This window comes from Aptenodytes patagonicus, chromosome 2, assembly GCF_965638725.1.
Source record: "Aptenodytes patagonicus chromosome 2, bAptPat1.pri.cur, whole genome shotgun sequence".
NCBI lineage: Eukaryota > Metazoa > Chordata > Aves > Sphenisciformes > Spheniscidae > Aptenodytes > Aptenodytes patagonicus.
In genome coordinates, this window is record NC_134950.1 from 48,853,525 (window position 1) to 48,872,462 (window position 18,938).

At 44.0% G+C, this 18,938-nt stretch overlaps 1 protein-coding gene across 5 annotated transcripts in view; it reads left to right on the plus strand.

Annotated features, from left to right (window-relative positions):
* Positions 1-8,358: 8,358 nt before the first annotated feature.
* The window catches only part of LOC143156389 (ras-related protein Rab-10-like), a 31,543-nt gene continuing 20,963 nt past the window's right edge, over positions 8,359-18,938 (plus strand). For 4 of the 5 annotated variants that reach the window (XR_012994618.1, XM_076329774.1, XM_076329776.1 and 1 more), the window contains exons 1-3: positions 8,359-8,554; positions 14,817-14,877; positions 15,970-16,108. Coding sequence is in view for 4 of the 5 variants with exons in the window: in XM_076329774.1 (XP_076185889.1) it covers positions 8,386-8,554; positions 14,817-14,877; positions 15,970-16,108 (369 nt within the window). In the remaining variant the exon portion in view is untranslated. Of the gene's footprint in view, positions 8,555-8,778; positions 9,335-9,795; positions 10,639-14,816; positions 14,878-15,969; positions 16,109-18,938 lie in introns of those variants that run through there. The other variant, XM_076329778.1, reaches the window with a different exon arrangement.

The following is an 18,938-nucleotide window of genomic DNA, read 5'->3' on the forward strand; positions in this document are numbered from 1 at the left end:
TTCCCAGGGTAGCGTTAACTGACCAGGCTCGGGAAACATTGGCCCCTGAATAATTGAAATACAAACACCAATCCATTTTTATGGACCCTAATAGCTCGAGTTCCTGAGGTTCTATTGGCAAGTGATGAAGATGTGGCAGGCATCCATCCCAATTGTCAGTGGCGTGTCGTCCCCCCCCGCAGGCCTCCTTGAAAGGACTAATCAGGCCCAAGTCCCAATTATCTAAAGGAAGCCCCACTAGGCAGGTAGAAAAGGGGTTACCGGGGGAAGATATCGACAGGCAGATGGAATCCTGTCCTGTCTGATTGGCCAGAGTTACCCAAACATTTTCCTTCGGCTGTGAGGGTGCCCATAACGCAGCAACCGCACACAGTGATACTAGCCACAAGACACCCCCCCATACTGGCGTCATGGTTTACGTTCTCTTTTTGTTCCGTTTCCACCCAAGTCGTTTGTCACACTGTCGTTTGGTACTTTCCCAGTCCGTTTCCCACACAGTCCACAGCTGGGGGACACAATGTGATCTCCCACACACTAGCTGTAGATTCTGTGGTTCGGCGTTCCCCGTGGTATTCCCTTTACACCTTGTGCACCTTCCCGCCCGGAACTGAGAGTGACAATACCAGGTTTTGGTTTTTTTTTTTTTTTTTTGCAATTATCACATTTGCACAAAGTCCATGCGTGATGTGTTGATCCGGGACACTGGACGCAGGGAATTCCTGCCACCTCTCGATTATCCAGTTGACTGTTCTCTGCTGCCTGGTGTTCCCAGTCCACGGCTAATGGCAACACACTTGGTCCCCTATATACCCCGGCACGGCCTGGCCCACTAGGTGGTTCCCCAAATATCGAATGAGATACTTTGTGTAAGTCCCAGTAATCTACTTCAAACCATTGATGCATCTGTGGCCTCCTTGGGCTCCTTGTCCAGATACGGTCGAACGCAGCGGGCAGGTATCCACCGGGGTCCACGATCTGTGGAAACACAAGCATATCCTCTCCCCCATGTTATAAGATCATAAGGGCCTTCCCATTGGCTATTTTCCAATGACTTGACCCACACCCGAGCCCTTTCTCCTACTGGAGAAGCTGAGTTACAAGATGTAAAGTGTCTCGTTATTACCGTGTTAGGGCTGTCAACTGCTGTCCTGTCTTCCCTTATTGTAAGATGATTTAACACATATATTGCTTTATGGAGGCGGGCTTGCGGTGATTCCCCTAGCATTCCCCCTTTTTGTTTTTGTAGTAGCTGCTTGAGAGTAAGATGAGCCCGCTCAACGACACCCTGGCTCTGAGGGGAATAAGGGATACCAGTGATATGTCGAATGCCCCATTGTGCCAAAAAGGCCTGCGTTTTTGCGCTTATGTACCCGGGCCCATTGTCCGTTTTGATCTGGTGTGGAACCCCTAGAGCAGCAAAGGCCCCTTTCCAGTGCCGTAAAATATCTTTGCTTTTTTCTCCGGTCTCTGCGGTCGCCCATAGAGCTCCGGAGAATGTATCGATGGAAACATGCACATATTTTTGTTTGCCAAATTCTCCGATATGAGTAACATCGGATTGCCAAATCTGTAGGGCCTTTTCTCCTCGGGGATTTACCCCTGTTTGGGGTATGGGAACTAATTGCTGACAGTCAGGACACATTTGTACAATACTTCGTGCCATGTTCCAAGTCAACCCAAATTGTCGACGCAGCATTCGGGCAGATTGATGGAAAAACTCGTGCGACAATCGGGCTTGTGTAGAAACGTCTGGTACAGGGACTGTCCATACGGGGGCAGCGAGACGATCAGCTCGCGCATTCCCTTCCGATATAAACCCTGGGAGAGAGGTATGACTCCTCACGTGGAGCACGTAATACGGGTTTACGCGGCGATTCAACAAGTCCCATACCTGTTTGAACATTAAAAACACTGGTTCGTTATCAACTTCTTTGAGCCAAGCCTTTTCCAAGCGCCTGACAACGTTGGCGACGTACTGAGAATCAGTAACCAAATTTAATGGCATCTCCCATTGGCGAAAGACCTGAATTACTGCGTATATTTCCACCAGCTGAGGACTTCCTACAACATGGTGAACTTGATGTTTCCATTCCCCTTTTTCAGACCACACTATAACTGCCTTACCTGTTCGTCCTGATCCATCGGTGAATAAGGTGGGTCCTTCGACAGGTACCTCCTTACTCAACGATTCAGGAATTATACTAATTTCCTCATTAAGGGAGAATAATTTGTGAGATGGATAGTGAATTAGAATTTGTCCCTTAAAATTTTCCAGTGCTATCTGTAGTTCTAGGCTATTAGCCTCACACCAATTAAGGTGGTCTTTAGTCAGTGGGAGATAAATTGTTTTAAGATCTGTGCCCGTTAATTCCAAACATCGTGCGCGTCCCTTTCGCACAAGCATCGAAAACATTTCCACCCTTGTCACTATTGTTTTTGGTGCTTGATGCGGCAGGAATACCCATTCAATGATGGCTAAGGGATCCTGGGTACCCTTGGTGTCCCATTGGCCTAAGAGGCCCACTGCTTGTCGGGACTGATTTAGGACATACAAGTTAACTCCCAATCCTTCAATTACGCGTTGTGCTTGCCTTTCGGTAAGCGCCTGTGATATTTTTTGTAGCGCTTGTTTGGCCTCTGTCGTTAATTCTCGTGGAGATGTCAACTCAGGATTACCCTTTAACAACTTGAACAGTGGGTTTAACATGTCATTATCTATTCCCAGCAATGGGCGTACCCAATTGATAGTCCCTACTAGTTTTTGCAAGTCATTCAGTGTTTTAATGTTAGATTGCAAGGTTATGGGTTGGGGCTGTATTGTATGTTCTAAAATCTTCCACCCCAAGTACTTCCACGGGGCTTGCACTTGCACCTTTTCAGGAGCTATTTGCAAGCCGTATGTCTTTAACCCCTGCAACATATCTTTCATAACTGTGACGAGTTCCTTTGGGTCTCGTCCGGCGATTAAAATATCGTCCATGTAGTGATAACAAATTAAGTCAGGATATTTGTTTCTTATGGGCGACAACGCACGCGCAACATACATTTGACATATTGTGGGACTGTTTTTCATGCCCTGGGGCAACACCGTCCAATGATATCGCAGCCTAGGCCCTTGATGGTTTACAACTGGGAGAGAGAAGGCAAATCTGGGAGCATCTTCCGGCGCTAAGGGAATCGTGAAAAAGCAGTCTTTCAAATCGATAATCACAATGTCCCATTGACGAGGTATCAATGTCGGTGAAGGCATACCTGGTTGCAATGTCCCCATATCTTGAATCACGGCATTTACTTGCCGTAAATCATGTAGAAGTCTCCATTTACCACTTTTCTTTTTTATAACAAACACTGGGGTGTTCCAGGCGCTGGTGGTGGGAACCAGATGTCCTTGACTCACTTGCTCGTCCACTAACGTTTGCAACGCGTCGGCCTTTTCCTGTGATAGGGGCCACTGATCCACCCACACTGGCTGATCGGTGAGCCATGTGAGTCGAACGGTGGGCCGAGTGCCAGTGACCCCCGCTAAAAATGTTGATGCGGATCAGCAGTGCCAATCACTAGTCCCCAAGTGCTCAAGACATCTCGTCCCCACAGGTTTAACGGCACAGGAACCACAAAAGGTCGAATAGTTGCAACCTGTCCTTCTGGGCTTACAATCTGTATTAAGTTGGCACTCTGCCTGGACGTCGACAGGCCTCCGATTCCCACTAGCCCTGTGTTGACCGGGGTGGTTTCCCATGATCCAGGCCACTTTGCAGTACTGATGATAGTAACGTCTGCCCCTGTATCTATCATTCCCTTCACTACCAGTTGTTCCGGTTTGCTGCCTTTATTCTTTAGAGTGCAGGTCAAAGTGGGCTGAGTTCTTTGGACAAGCTGAGTCCAAAAAATATTTGGTTCACCTGTGGACCCAAATCCACCAGCCCCCCAGGAAATAGGATCCCGATTACGAACCATACTCTTAAAAGGAACTAGCTGTGCAATCCTACTTCCAGCTGGAATAAACACTGGAGGAGAGGGGGTCCATAGCAACGCCTGCAGCTGTCCCGTATAATCAGAGTCGATAACCCCAGGTAACACAAACAAACCCTGCATAGTAGCACTGGACCTCCCCACCAATAGGGCACTCAGCCCCTGGCCAAGGGGGCCTCTCACATTGAGGGGCACCCTGTGCACAGTCTGATCGTTTATAGAGAGATTGGTGGCTGTGGAGACATCCACTCCGGCACTGCCGATGGTTCTGGCCTTGAAGTGACCCAGGCCTGCTGAGACAGCGGTCTCATGGGGTTTTGGGGTTGGGGATTTTGGGGTGGCATTTGTGTCGGTGCGCGCCCCCACCTCGCGCTCGACTTCCCGTTTCCCGACAAGGGTCGACCACGGAGATCGTATTTTGACCGGCATTGATTAACATAGTGCCTCCCCTTGCGGCAGCGTGGGCAAATACCAGGGGGCTGCTGAATTCCTTCCGATCCTCCCTTCTGTACAGGATTCTCAGGACATTGCCGTTTAAAATGCCCCGAGTTTCCACAGCGGAAACACGCTTTGTTACCGGGACGCAAGGCAGCGGCTAAACAGGCTGCAAAAACCTCATTCTTATGTGTAATTGAACCCACACGATTGCACGTGTCAAGCATGTCTATTATGGTCGGATTTCACAATGTCTGTAAGACTCTTTTACAGTCCTCATTGGCATTTTCTATAGCCAATTTCATAAGCAATGCCTCTTTGGCTTCAGGATTTTGTATTTGTTTTTGAATAGCTTCTTGGAGCTTGTCGATAAAATCCATATAAGGTTCGCTGGTCCCTTGCTTAATGCTAGTAAAAGATTTTACCAGTCGTCCTGTATCAGGGACCTTTATCATTGCTTGAAACACAAGGTCTGCTGACTGTCTTAAAATTTCAGGCACCAGCCGTGCCTGCAGTTGCGGCGTATTGACAGGGTCCTCCCCCATTAACTGAGCAAGTCCCGCGCCCCGTAGCGGGTCTCCCGCTCGCCGTTAAAAGCAGTAGCCGAATCAAGGGGAATTCCCTTTCGTTTTAGCCATGAAAGCAATAGGCGGAGGGTATAATCATCATACTTAATTCCACACTTTTCTAACAGCTTCTTAATAGTACATAGTATAGATTCCTCCTCCTTAGTTAGTTGTGATCCCATTTTAAGTTTCCCAGCTGCTCACCTCTGCTCCAACGAGGCGATGATTCAAAGTTCCGGCTCCAGCTCTTTCCTGAGACTGCTCTGTCTCCCGCTGGCTATGACTCGTTCAGCTGGCTCCCCACCGGTGCTCTGCTCCAGCATTTTCGCCCCACGTTGGGCGCCATTTGTGGGGGTGAAAAGCGGCACGGACTCCGGCAGACACGGCAACCAAAGACCTTTATTGCTCTTTGTTAGCATCTTTTATAGCAAGCAGAAGTGTACACGCGCTACCTGCAGCTTGCAGATAGGTTATAGCCTTGTGTTCACGCGCATCTATGCTCTAGCAGATTGGCCCGTTCTTTCTGATCCTGCGAAATGCCCTCATGGTCTTTATCTTGTTTTTCTCCTTCCAGCTGCACATTCCTTTCTCCGTTGTTTTCTGCTTAAGTGCCTTGTCATGCCAGGTGGTACAGTGTTTGCTCATTAAAATCAAACTCAGGAATGTCCGTTAGTGAGATTCCCATCCCCACAGATAGCAATATGAGGGAAGTGATACTGTAACTCACTGATAGAAGCGGTAACCCTGGGCATTTGGAGATTCGTTAAGAAATTAGCTAGAATCCTGCCTTGCACATTGCTCATAAATCAACACTCGAATGTACAAAATACTATGGCGAGGCTTTTAATTTAAATTGGTTGGCCTGACAGACGACAGAGGGTAAAGACTGAGCTGATGTAGCATCATTGCTAACACCATCAGTCCAGGCTATCACCTAAATCTAACTGCTGTAGGCAGCTGCAGTGTTGCCCTCATTTGAAGAAAGCTATTTTGTGAAGAACAGCTTCAGAGTAGAGAAGGGGAGAAAGCTCCACAATAAAGACAAGGTCTTATGGTACATCTATAAACCAACGTGCTGCCCATATGCATGCCTCTGCCAAACCCATGCTAGAGCATCCATCTACAGGGCGGAGCACCAGCCTCGTCCTCGCTCCTGCAGCTGCACCGACGGAGGGACCAGAGCAGGATTGATTCACAGCTGGCTGGAGACATCCGTCCGTTGTTGCAAATGTTCGATTATCCGTAAGCATTACCGATTCCCCCCACACATTGTCACCTCTGATCCATGAGAACTACCAGAAGACACCTGATCCATGAGCTACCAGAAGATGCTAGCACCCCGTCATCGCTCAGATTTGGGATAATCAATGGTAGCTTCAAATTTCTGCATGAGGAAGCAGAACTTCATGGGGCTGCTGAGATGGCAGGGGGTGTTTCTCATAGGAAATGTTCTGGTTTATGAAGTCCAGTCCTTCCCTATTGCAGGCGGTTACAGCCTCCCTAACAAATTCATCTTGTTCTGCCGTTATTAAGATTCTTCTCCTGATTACCTCTATTGCAAGAATTTTCTGAAATATCATTAGAAACCTCACAATTTTTACCTCGGCCATATTTAGTGTATATCTGTTCACTATTATCCTTCTCTTTAAGCAGCTTTTTCCACCTCCTTATCGTTCAATCCCTGATAGACAGTAATCATATTCCCTCCTAGCCTTTGTTAAACTAAGCAAGCCACACGCTTCCAGCTTTGTCGTACAGGAAGGGCTCCCCTGCTTTCATAAGATGATTGTGTCAGCTGAAAGCGTCCCGTAGGGTCAACTTTTTCCACCAACCGTCATTCAAGAATGTATTCAGTCTTACCAATACACAGCATTTCCCTGTTCCCAGTGGAAACACTTTGACCGATGCCTTCTTTGACAGTATCGGCTTTTTTACACAGTCACATCTCAGAGATCACTCCTAAAAAGACTAGCTAACTCAGTAGTTGATTTTATCAGCCATTTCTTCCTGATTATTTCCCAACTTGTAGCAGAAATTCTCATTCTTCCAGCAGTGAAGGCAACTGCACTGATCGAGAAACAAGCTGCTGCCACCCTTTGAAGATCTCCTACCACAAAGCCCTAAAGGTTTGTGGTTAACCAGTCCTATACTGGCAAGTTGAGGTGCAGGTTGGCGTGTGGTTCAGAGTGGGGTGATGGGGAAATAAGCCTGAAATAATACTTGGCCTTTGATAAGAGAATGCCCCGAATTGTGCTAGGTGGAACTGAGTCATAAATTGTCCTCCACAAAAAGCGAGTATGTTACATCTACTGTTCGGTGATACGTGAATTGACCGAGGAGTTGCCTGAACGGTTGAAGCTGAAAATGTCAAAATCTGTGGGGAGTCATCACAGACTTAGATAGTCACAAATATTTGTAAATGTCTATTAGCACTTTTAATTCAAAGTATATCCCATTCCTAAATTTATGACACTGGACGAGTTCAGTGTGCACATTGGCAAATGGCCCAGGGCCTTATAATTTGGACAACGTGGGATTCTGGTAAAAACATCCAGACATACATGCAGCAAGTCTACACTGTAGATACACTTTTTTTTGTATATTACAAGTCACTTTGTCAGATGAGAACAAATCAAAAGCAAAAAAGAGGAAATTCTTAAAACCTGTTTCCTGTGTCTCTGTCTTCAACGTTAGGAAGTAATGAGAAACCAGACTGTTTATTTCTGTACTTCACAGGGGGAGTGTTATGGGGGTTGTGAAAGTTCCCTCTTTCCTTCCCGCTGATGAAACTTCATGAAAAAAAAGCACATATTTACATAATTTCATAATCCTAATTCAGGGCAGTGGCTGAAGCGCAGTGTGTGGAAGCCTGCACAGGATCTGCAAGAGGTCTAACGTGCATTGGCCTACTGCACGGCATTACCTCACGTCAACCATTTTGGTCTCAGTTTTCATCATTTTAGCAATCATAGGAATTAAGTAATTCAGAGCTTGAGCAGTTTTGTATTTTCTATAGCACGTGCGCAGATTTTTGGTTGGCGTAATGACGGCAACATTCAGTCAGACTGCAAAAAATGCAGACAGACACTTTATTCTTCAAAACCGGTTTAAAAAGCCGACTTGCGTCCCGCGCACCTCCTCACCTCGCTCCCCCGCAGCCCAGCACTCCACAGCAGCATCCGGGGCTCCGTGAGGCCCGCCCCGCCTGTGCGGGGCGGGAGGCGGCGGGCGGCGGCCCCGCAGGCCCCGGCGGAGATGACGCCCGGCCCCGGCCTAGCCGCCGGGCCCCCCAACACCGCAGGCGGGGGCGGCGCCCGCTGCCTCGCAGCGGAGCGGCCCCCTCCCCGCCCCGCCCCACCCCGGCCTGGCCCGGCTCGGCCCGGCCCGGCCCGGCTGGCACTCGGCGCCCGCCATGGCGGGGCTGGGGCAGGGGCAGGGCGGTGCGGGGAAGCCGCCGCTGCTGGTGAAAATCGTGATGGCCGGGGAGTCCTGCGTGGGGAAGACCTCCATCGTGCGGAGGTATACGGAGCCCGGCTTGCCGCACGCCGAAGCTCCTGCCTCCTCCTACTTGGCCACGATCGGTGAGTGACGGCGGGCCGGGGGCGGCCCCCAGGCAGCCGGACCTGCCGGCGCTCTCCCGCAGCCCCCGGGTTGGCACCTGCCCGTGTCCCCCGGCAGCACCCGCCGGCCTGCCGCCCCTCAGCGCCCGCGCCCCGTGCCCCCCCCCGGTGCCCGCCCCACGGTCCCCGCAGTCCTCCGGGAAGCGGGGCCCCGGCGGCGGGCGGCTGTGTGGGCACGCCCTCGGTCGCCGCACGCCCCGAGGGACTGGCGTGTGTCCCAGTGGGCCGGCAAACGCCTGGGCGCCCGCTTCGCTCCCTCTCCTCATCCTTTCCTCCCCGGGTGCGCCTCACGCTCGCAGGCCGCGGGTGCACGTTTCAAACGCAACCTTCCCGGCACTGGCAGCTCGGCGCTGCCTGTCTTGGAGATGTCAGATCTCTCTCTGTTAAACTGTTGTGCGTGTCCAGCCACGTCTAGCGACGTAAACCTTTGCAGAGGTTTGCCAGGGTGTCGGGAAACCTGTCACCCTGGCTCCAGAACCTCTTTGTGCCGGCTGTTGCACTGTCCTTGCCGTTTGTCTGGGGCATTCGAAACCCACTCTTTTTTTAAACTTGCGAAGACCGCTTGTTTCTCGCTGTTTCTTATTGCCCACGACTCCAGACGGAGGCCCTGTTGCTGTACACCGGTGTGGGCGCAGAGAAAATGGTATCTACCTCAAGGAGTTGTCAGACGTCAGTAAAATGCCCAGTTCCTCCATCTTTCATGCTAGAAAGGGATTTAACTTTGTGCTAATAATTTTAACGGTATGAAGTCAAGATATCTTCTACTGTGAGTAGCTGTGTGTGTGATTATTAAAGCAGAGCCATTGCTGTGATGGAAATAATTAGCCCTGCCAGACCAAGGCAGTTTTGTGCTGCTCCACCATACTGCCTTCCCTGGCACCTCTGCAGATGGGGGGTGATGGGGAACTCCTCACTGCCGTGGTACGCCAGCCCCACGGTGCCATGGGGAACGGCAAGTTGACTGTCCACATGCTGAAAGCCGGGTCATCAGCATGAAAATGTGTAATGTGGGTGCGGCGGTTTGGTTTGCTGTGGAGATTTTCCCAATTTCTGATTTGGAAATGTTCATTTTTAAAAGTTTGCGTGTGTGTAAGATTTTTTTTTTCATTTTCTGTGCTCTTGAAGAGAAAGTTAAAGTACGCGCAAGAAATAGTGTGTTCCTGCATTTGAAATATGCATGTCTCTTTTATACGTTTTTTCAGTGCGGAAGGAGTTGGCTTAACTGAATAAATAACAGGTAGTAGCTGTGGCAGCAGTTGGTCCAGGGAATACTTAATGTACGTGAGATGGCTTGACCTGCCCACGTGAGAATGGCTGAACTTAAACCACTTTTTATTTTCTTGCCCATTCTTGAAAAGCAGCTTCTGAAACCAACGCGAACAAAAAGGGAAGAACGCAACTGGCAGTAAAGTCGTGAAATTGATCCTTATAACAGGCAACTTGTTACCAGGCTTAGCAAGGAGTCCCAAAGAATGGCCGTGAGAATAAACATCAGCTTTTTTATGCATTTTATATTGGAACATAGATTCCTGACCGTGAGGTTATTATTTTGAAACACAATTTCTTTACTCTCAATTCAATCAACTGCGGAGTCAAAAACTCCTGTATGGTGATGATATTAAGAATAGATTTTCCAGGTTGTGGGTTGAAATAGTTTAAGGAGTAGTTAAGATAAAAGAGTTTTGTGACAGTTATGGACTGAGATTAACCTTATTAGTTTTATTAGTGTTCCTGAAACCTATTCTTGAGAGATTTAAAAACTTTTTAAACAACTGTTTATCTGAAATGTAAATGAATCATCCAAATGTGGTATTTGTCACCTGAATGTGATTTTAAAGTTATTTCTGAAATACCGTGTTCCATTTAATTCCATCTTAGGAGGTGTATTAGAGCTTAGACTTTTAAAACGAATGGGATTGTGAGTGATGGCTTCCGAAAGAGTAATGTTGGAAGTGGAAATTTCTTTTTCGTGAGGACAGCTACAACCGAGAGCATGGCCTATAGGTCGTGGCCGGTAATGGTGCAAAGGAGAAAGACACAATGCAGTGGGTTTTTATGTTCGTGATGTCTTCTTCCTCTTTGTTGACACCATCAAAACAAATAACTGTTTTCATCCGGATGCCTGTTTCATACAAGCTCAGTCGAATGATCCCTGTCTGTCATGCAGCCTATTGAATGCTCATCTGATGTTAATTGATTTTTCACCCTACCTGTCCAGCTGGAATGGTGATTCGAGTACAGGGAAGATTATCCAGGCTGTGCAGTCTCTCAGCCATCCAAGTTCCCTGACAAAATCATGTGCCACCACGTTCCTTAGTGGCAAAGGGTCATAGGCACAGAAGTTAAAAGGTTGTTGAAAGTCTCATTTCTGTGTCATCATGAATCACAGGTTGGTGTTACTAGGAAAAATCCTAGTGTTATTGCAGGGGAAAAAAAAACCCCAAACATTTTGTAGTAGGCTCCAGTAGTAGTGAACTTTTCTAAAATAATGTATTTTATGGGGAAAAAGAAAAAAAAAAAAGCATCCACAGTAAATTTTCATTGAAAGCTTTTTATGCAGCACTTAAACACTCAAGGCTGGGTGCCCTTCCTCCTCTTCAATTACGCAGTTTGGGTAAATTATAAGCAGTTATAGTTTTCTAATTAAACTTACACGCATCATAAGGCAGATGCATTGTATTATGAATAGACTATAAAGAATAAATGTTTTTGTTTAAACAATGGCATTGCATATAAAGCCACAGAGAAAGTTTATGAATAAAAAAATCCCCTTGTATACAAGTGAACAGGATTGTGATCTCACAGGCTGTGAGGTTGTTATTTTTCCGTATTACGGTGGTTGTGGTCCCGCAGCACACATGTTTTCTGTGAGAAACATTTCTGTAGAGGTGTGAGTCCTCCCAAAATCTATCATAGTTGAAAGTGGTGCAACTCCCACTTTAGGATTAAAAAAAAAAAGATAGTTTTATTTTGACTTTTTCCTCAAAAGGAAACTTTTGCTTTTTAATGCCTGTATTTAAAAAAAAAGATTTATTAAGAGTGAAGTTGCAAATTCAAGTGATTTATGCATTTGTTTCTAAGGCGCGATGAATAAGAGAACCAGCTCTGAAGTCTGTGTAGATTCCCTGATACTCACTTTAGAAGGAAATAAGGTAGAGTTAATCAACAGAAATGAACTATATTGAAGGTAAACATGTCCTGTGTTAATAACACTAGTAGTAATCCGCATCTTGATTTTTTTTTTTTTTTTTTTACAAGGCTGGATTTTTTGTCACTCTTACTGTCCTAACAAACCATCTTATCCCATGAGTTGCTTTTCTTACCAAAACAGTAATTTATCAGTACTTGTGACCGCTCAGATACCACTCCGCTTCAGATTTTCCTTGACATGTACAGGAACAGAGTCTGATTCAAGTACTGCACCAACAGCTAGTAAGCGTTAAGTATGGGTAGGAGTAACGCGGTGGAAACTGAACCCACAACGTCTCACTGGGCGCTTGCCCAGCTTGGGCACAGGAGTTGATACCAACTGCTTCCCTGTTTCCAGAGTTGAAGACGCTGTATGACAGTAAGTGGGCTACGTAGAACCTGTACCTGGGCATGTACCACCCTCTGTCGATGCTATCACTGTTGCATCTTGCTAAGCTGCTCAAACTCGCATTTTCTCTGGATAGACATATTTTTTTGAGCCTTTTGTATCGGGAACTTGCCAGCTGAATTGGGGTGAAAAGTGTGTTGTAATTTTCTAGGCCAGCTGCAAAAGACCTCTTTGAAGAGGACTTTTGCAGATGGCCAAAGACTATTTTATAGATACTGAGGGAAGAGAGAGGCAATACACAGCTGAATTCCCCTGTGGCTGACTATTTTGATGCCTAATTGTCTTTAAGGTGCCTCAGTCCTAATATGGGCATATTTATTATTTGGAATATAAAGAAAATAAATTAATCTCATGGCTATAAAACTTGGAAATAACAACTAGAATTTGAACTTGTACGCAGCATACCCCTTCTTGGTTTTATTTGACAGCTTAAAAGAAGCAAGTACAAGCTGTTGCATTCAAATAACATTTATCTCAAGAGCAGTAATCAATGCTCGCTTTGTTATGTTGATCATGTTGTATAATACATGGGCCTAAAAGCATCTGAAATCTGTGAGCTGTCTTTGGCATTGTATTTCTCATTTTTCTTTTCTGTCTTTCCAATTTGCTAAGTTTGCTGGAAATTTCATATAAAGACATGAACAATTCATGCATGCAGAACATATTGACTTCTGTTTTTCACTAACATTCATTGACCTTTTAGGTCAATAAATTTTGAAGTTGACTTAAGAAGTCAATAAGCCTTATTTTAATTTAGATTAAGTTTTAGTCTGATTCAGCACTCTGCTTCCCTTTTTATAAATTAAAAAAAGCTTATAACAATTTATTATTAAAATGTATGTCAACTAAGAACTGTTTCCTGTAGGTCTGGGAATCCCTGTCTGGATTATAATTTTTTGCTGTATTCCCAATGCACCGTTTGAAAGTGACATTCCAGCCTCCCCGTGCGTACTCTGTCCCTCTCAACTGCTCTAACATCAATTGTAGAAAGTGATACAGATAATTAAACAAAACCATGCGAATTTCAGGAGCAAATGTTTTCCATCATGTTGGAATTTCACCTTACATGAGCAAATTTGACTTAAATTACATTTCCATCTGACATTATTAATTCCATCAAGGAAGCTTTGTGTAATGTTAATTACAGATACCAATTATGTTATTTCATCTTTCCTTTCCATTGGAGCTTCAATAAAAATTCATCAAGTGAAGGACATGATTATCATAATAATTTTAAAAATCCACCTAAACTCTTTTACCACATACACACAAAAACAGTAATAGCACTGGAATCATGCACGTGAGAGTGTACTTGTCAAAGTTTTGTGCACAATACATCCGTCAGTAAAAAGGAAGGGAGCATTTTCTCTACTGCATTTTTGGTTTACTGCCATGGGTGCTTTCCTTTGATAAAGTAATTTGGCAGACAGGTTCTTATAGAAATCAGTGCAGTGGTATTAACTTAAAATTTTTGCACTTTTTCAATCTGTTTAGCTCTTTCAAATGACATTGCTACTGGTGAAAAACCACCCTGAAGTCATGTTAAGCAGCCATATTTTGACCTTATGGAATTTTGACCATGCAGTATGGCCAGCTATTGCAACGTCACCTTAACTTCACTTGATATAATTGACAAAAATAGCCCTACTGTTTTTCAGTGGAAGAAAAAAAATGAGCAGAGAAATTATCAAACGGTATTTCAGATTTCAGCAATAAAGTAATTGGAAAAAAAAATGGTTAACTGTGAGGAAATGCGTCACTCTAAGATAGCAGCTAATAGCTGGCAGATTCTAATATTAAGATTGGAGCTTCAACAACCCATAAATCCAGGTATCATCTACCACATTTGGAGTACTAATTTGATAATATAATAAAGGAAAACACTATAAATTATAAGGAAAGTGTCTTTGAGGAAAGATCTGTAGTGTATGTAGAGGCAACATTCTGCACTGATTTCAAGTTCTAATGCTTGATTTTAGCATTAGCACTCTGGATCTGGGATGCACAGTGATTAAGGCTGTAGAGACAATCCTCTTCATTTTGAATGAAATCCAGTGTATGTTTGTCTTTGCATTTAACTGGTACAGCTAATTTCTATTCCTGTTCATGTAACCCTAGATTTTTTTTTTTAGGGATTTGGAAGTAAGGACAGAAAAATGGTGTTGTGCATGTAACAGCGTTGTAAGCATTTCTACCTCCCCATTCATAGCTGCCATGCTGTTGTGATGGAACTGGAAACAACTGAAATCACCAATATATTTGCCAAGTATTATTGTGCATAGGCCATGAAACTGCTGTCATGTCACTTGCCTATTCATGGAAATACCTACATGTAGTTTCAGAGTATCTGCACCTTTGCTTTGACCTGCCCCTCCATTGCTTTGTATTGGCATTGCTTTGTATTGTATTTGTGTGTAGTGTTGGCACATAGTTGTTTTCACCATTGAATAATTTCCTTTTACAACTTCCATTTTGAATGTATATGGTTGGCTAGTTATTCTTTGTTTGATATAGTTCCTTTTCACTTTCTGTTCAAAACTGCATGATAACTAGAGCTAAGAAACAATCTTCAAAGGGAATCCATGTTATTATGAGAAATGTTACAGATTTTCTTCTTTCTTTTAGGCATTGATTTTAAAGTAAAGCCAGTAACGTTTAATGATACAAGAGTGAAACTTCAAATATGGTAAGTTTTAATTTGTATCACAAATGAGAGCTAACTAAATTACATTACAGCATGAAAAATCTCATCTGCTTTTAATTGTGTGTCTTCCTAAAGTGCAATTGTTCCTACTAGGTCATTTTAAAATTTGAATTTGGCCTAGGGGAGCATATTTTTTGCAGCAACTAATGTAAGTTAAAAAGAGGGTTGTCGCTAGGTTGCTTTAACAATAAAACTTGCAGCATACAAGCAATGCAGATCTACAATCCATATTAAGTATATTTAATTGTATAGGAACATTGAGGGAAGTGGCAAAGCAAGAAAATTTTACATTTCATTACCCATCAAATGCATGTTCAGAAGGGTCACCGAGAGAAAGCTAGTAAGATGAATCTTTGGGAACCTACACTCTATTTTCTGTTTTTGAAGTTTTTCTAAAGACTATATAGGGCTACTGAGAGCCATCTCGCCAGGCATACAATACCGAAGTTACCTATATTTACCAGTATTTAACTTCTCAAGGAGTAACTCTGTACATGAATTATCTGACCAGTGCCAGATCTGCAGTTATTCCATCTCAGGTTTTAATACCAAAGTCTTGGAGGCTTGTTTACAGGTTTCTTAAGGCATAATTATGTGTAGGAATCTCTGCATCCCTGTATTTTATGGAGTTTTCCCAAAACCTACCTTCCATCTAAACCAGCTTACTGTCTGTGTCACAGTTTACAGAGGGCTTGTCAGAATATGGGATGTCATCTGACTCCTGCAGTGCTTGTACTCCAGATTTTTTTTATCACCTGAGTTGTACTGATCTTAATGATTATGTATATAAAGAAGCAATGGTGGGCTTGAAGTTACACTCAGACTTCAACCGCTGGTTTAGTCTCCCTAGTAGGGCTGTATTACTCAGAATAAATTTCCAGTGTATTTCTTTCACTGCTGTATCTGGCACCCGGATTTTCTCTCATCCTTATCTTTTCTTGTTCCTTTCATGTTAGGGTACACCATTCAAAATTTGGACAATACTCCTTAAAATAAAGTGATTTTTCTTGGGGGTTCTGCAGTTTGATCATCTTCTGTTTGTGTGTGTGTGTGATTTCTTACAATTTCTTTCAGGGATACTGCGGGCCAGGAACGATTCCATACGCTTAGTACTAGCTATTTTCGTGGCGCACAAGGCTTTGTTCTTGTATATGACATCACAAATCTGGACAGTTTTCAAAGTATAACAAGTTGGATGAAAGACATACATGAGGTAAATATATCTAACAGTGGTTGATCTCTTAATGAAGGCAGTTAATGAGTTACTGCAGTTAATGTTTTAAATGACTGCATGAGATTTATTCTTGTTCTTGAGCGGTATGTTTCTAACCAGTATTTCTTACATTTAACTCAGCACACAGTATGATAGTAGGATTACTGTTATCTGAAACTGGAATGCAGTGTAGATTATCCAAGACAAGCCCATGGTGATGCAGGAATGTTTTCTGAAGTACTTTTAAAACATAGCTTCCAATCTGGTTTTGCGCATGCTGAGTTATGGTGCTTTTGTCACTGGTGCGGCTACGCGCAAGCCAATCTCCATGAGCTTATCCCAGGGTTTTAATTGGCTTCCATGTCAAAATTCCATATCCCAGCCAGTGATTTCCCTTTCGTAATTTCATTACTTCAGTGTAGTTACCTCATCCCAAGAATCAAAAGAAACAAATCAAATCAAACATCCTCTTTGTCCTTGCTGGATATTCCCTTTGAGAGGATGGTTTCAAGAGGGAGGAACTGGGGGAGGAAAAGGAGAATCCCTTTTTGGTGGCAGTGAGCTGTTTGGTTAGCTCAGCTGCTTGTGGTACTGCAGCCAGAAACACGTGCTTTCGTGTGACATAGGAAGTGATTCAACAGCACATGGCTGCCAGATGGCGAGTGTGTTCCCACCTCCCTTCCTGAATGTTGGCTCCCACTGTGCTGCTTCTGGAGCTTGTCAGAGCCGTCTGAGGTTCACTCTGACTCTCTAACGTGGTAGAAAACATAACACAGCAAAACCAGTTGGATGGTTTTCTGCTCCATCAGTGAGTTTAAGGGGTTCATAGAAAGGCCTGACAGTTACTGGAGTTGGCGCAAGGTAAACGGGTAGGAGTAGGAAGGCCAGGAGAAGAACATGTGGGAACAATGTGAGGGAGGAACCAGAGAGGGAGGAGTGGCCAAGCCCTTAGACCTGAGATCATTCAGCTGCCTGTAATTCTGTACCCCGAGTCTTTATTGCTAGGTGTCTCTTAATGTGTTCTCTGTTAGGTAGAGGCAGGTCAGTTTTAGAACAGAATAGGTCAGCTGGAAGGGACCTACAACGATCATCTAGTCCAGCTGCCTGACCACTTCAGGGCTGACCAAAAGTTAAAGCATGTTGTTAAAGGCATTGTCCAAATGCCTCTTAAACACTGACAGGCTTGGGGCATTGACCACCTCTTGAGGAAGCCTGTTCCTGTGTTTGACTGCCCTCTCGATAAAGAAATATTTCCTAATGTCCAGTTTAAACCTCCCCTGGTGCAGCTTTGAATGATTCCCACACGTCCTGTCACTGGATGCTGGGGAGAAGAGATCAGCACCTCCCTCTCCACTTCCCCTCCTCAGGAAGCTGTAGAGAGCAATGAGGTCACCCTAAGCAGTAGCATGGAAGTTTGTAGTTAGCATGCTTATATAAGGTAGTACGCTTGTGTAAGAATCCAAGCAAGATAGTGCTCTTTGTTGATTAAAACCAAGTAAATATTCAGGCAGTTTTTGTAATACTCTGTGGAATATGACATAACGGATGGGAGAGTTCATCTTGGGAAAGCGGGCTCAAAATAAAACCATCAAACGCAACCTTTTCTCTCTTCACAGCTTCAGTATATGGATAAATTAATGAACTTCACATGGTCATATATACATAGGGTATCTTACAGTCTTGGTAAAACATTATATTTACATTACCTCAGTATTAAGAACATTACTATGATGACCTAGTACGTCATTATCCTTGACCTTAGAGCCATCTTAAAAGTCTTAGTGGCAACAGAGCCTAACTTCAGTAATGTGTTGCAAAGGAGATTTGATGATACAATATTCTTACTGGCTTGTCTGCACACAGTTCAAACTAACACACGTGTTTTATTACTTCTTTAAGAAAAGCGTGTGCCTGTCTCCTCATAGACAAACCAACAAAAGTCACAGCTAGATATGCCACTGGTTGTACAGTTTCATGGTTAGCTAAGATTTAACTCAGCACACAGTATGATAGTAAGTTTACTGTTATCTGAAGCTAAAAATGTAGATTATCCATCCATATCCATTTTTATATGTATATCTATATATGCATATATCTATCTGTGTGTATAAATTTATATATAAAATACTGATCTGTCTTCACACTGCCTCCAAAGGGGTCATTTTGTCCTGTCATCTTTAATTAGATCAACAGGATGGTTGATTCAGTGGGCTACAATGCACAACCATAAAAACAAAGAAAGTATCAGGACCGTATGGCTAGGGTGGAGGGAAGGCTGGGACTGGCTCTTGTAGCCACCATGCAGGCTTAGATCTGCTTAAGTCAGTCAGGAAATCACACCTGCACAAGCCTGCTTTCTGTCCGTGACACTTAAAAGTTTTTGTGTAAACTTACTCAAGCTATTACTATTTAGATTGATTAATCTTAACCCTGAAGGTACTTTGTTAGTTTAAAATTTAAAAAATGGAAAAATATTCAATTTAAAACAATTTCTGGGAATGTAAATTGCATGATTGATTGTACCAATCTCAAAACTAGCAATTAGTGAGTGTTGTAATAGAGCTAGATAATAATAAAAAATTTAATTTAGTCCTAGTGGGATATCAATTTCTGAAGTGTCTTGGTGAAAATATATGGGGCCATTCATTGCAAAAGAAGTGTTTTTAAGCAATAACTGTTAAAACACAGGGCATTTCATGAAAATTAATTACTTACTGGAGGTTGGTGACATTCCCTGCATTTGCTTTGTTCTGTGAATGCAAACCAGTATTTAATTCCTCACAAATGCCCAGTATCAAAGTGGCTGTTGCTACAGCACCCTTTAAAATCT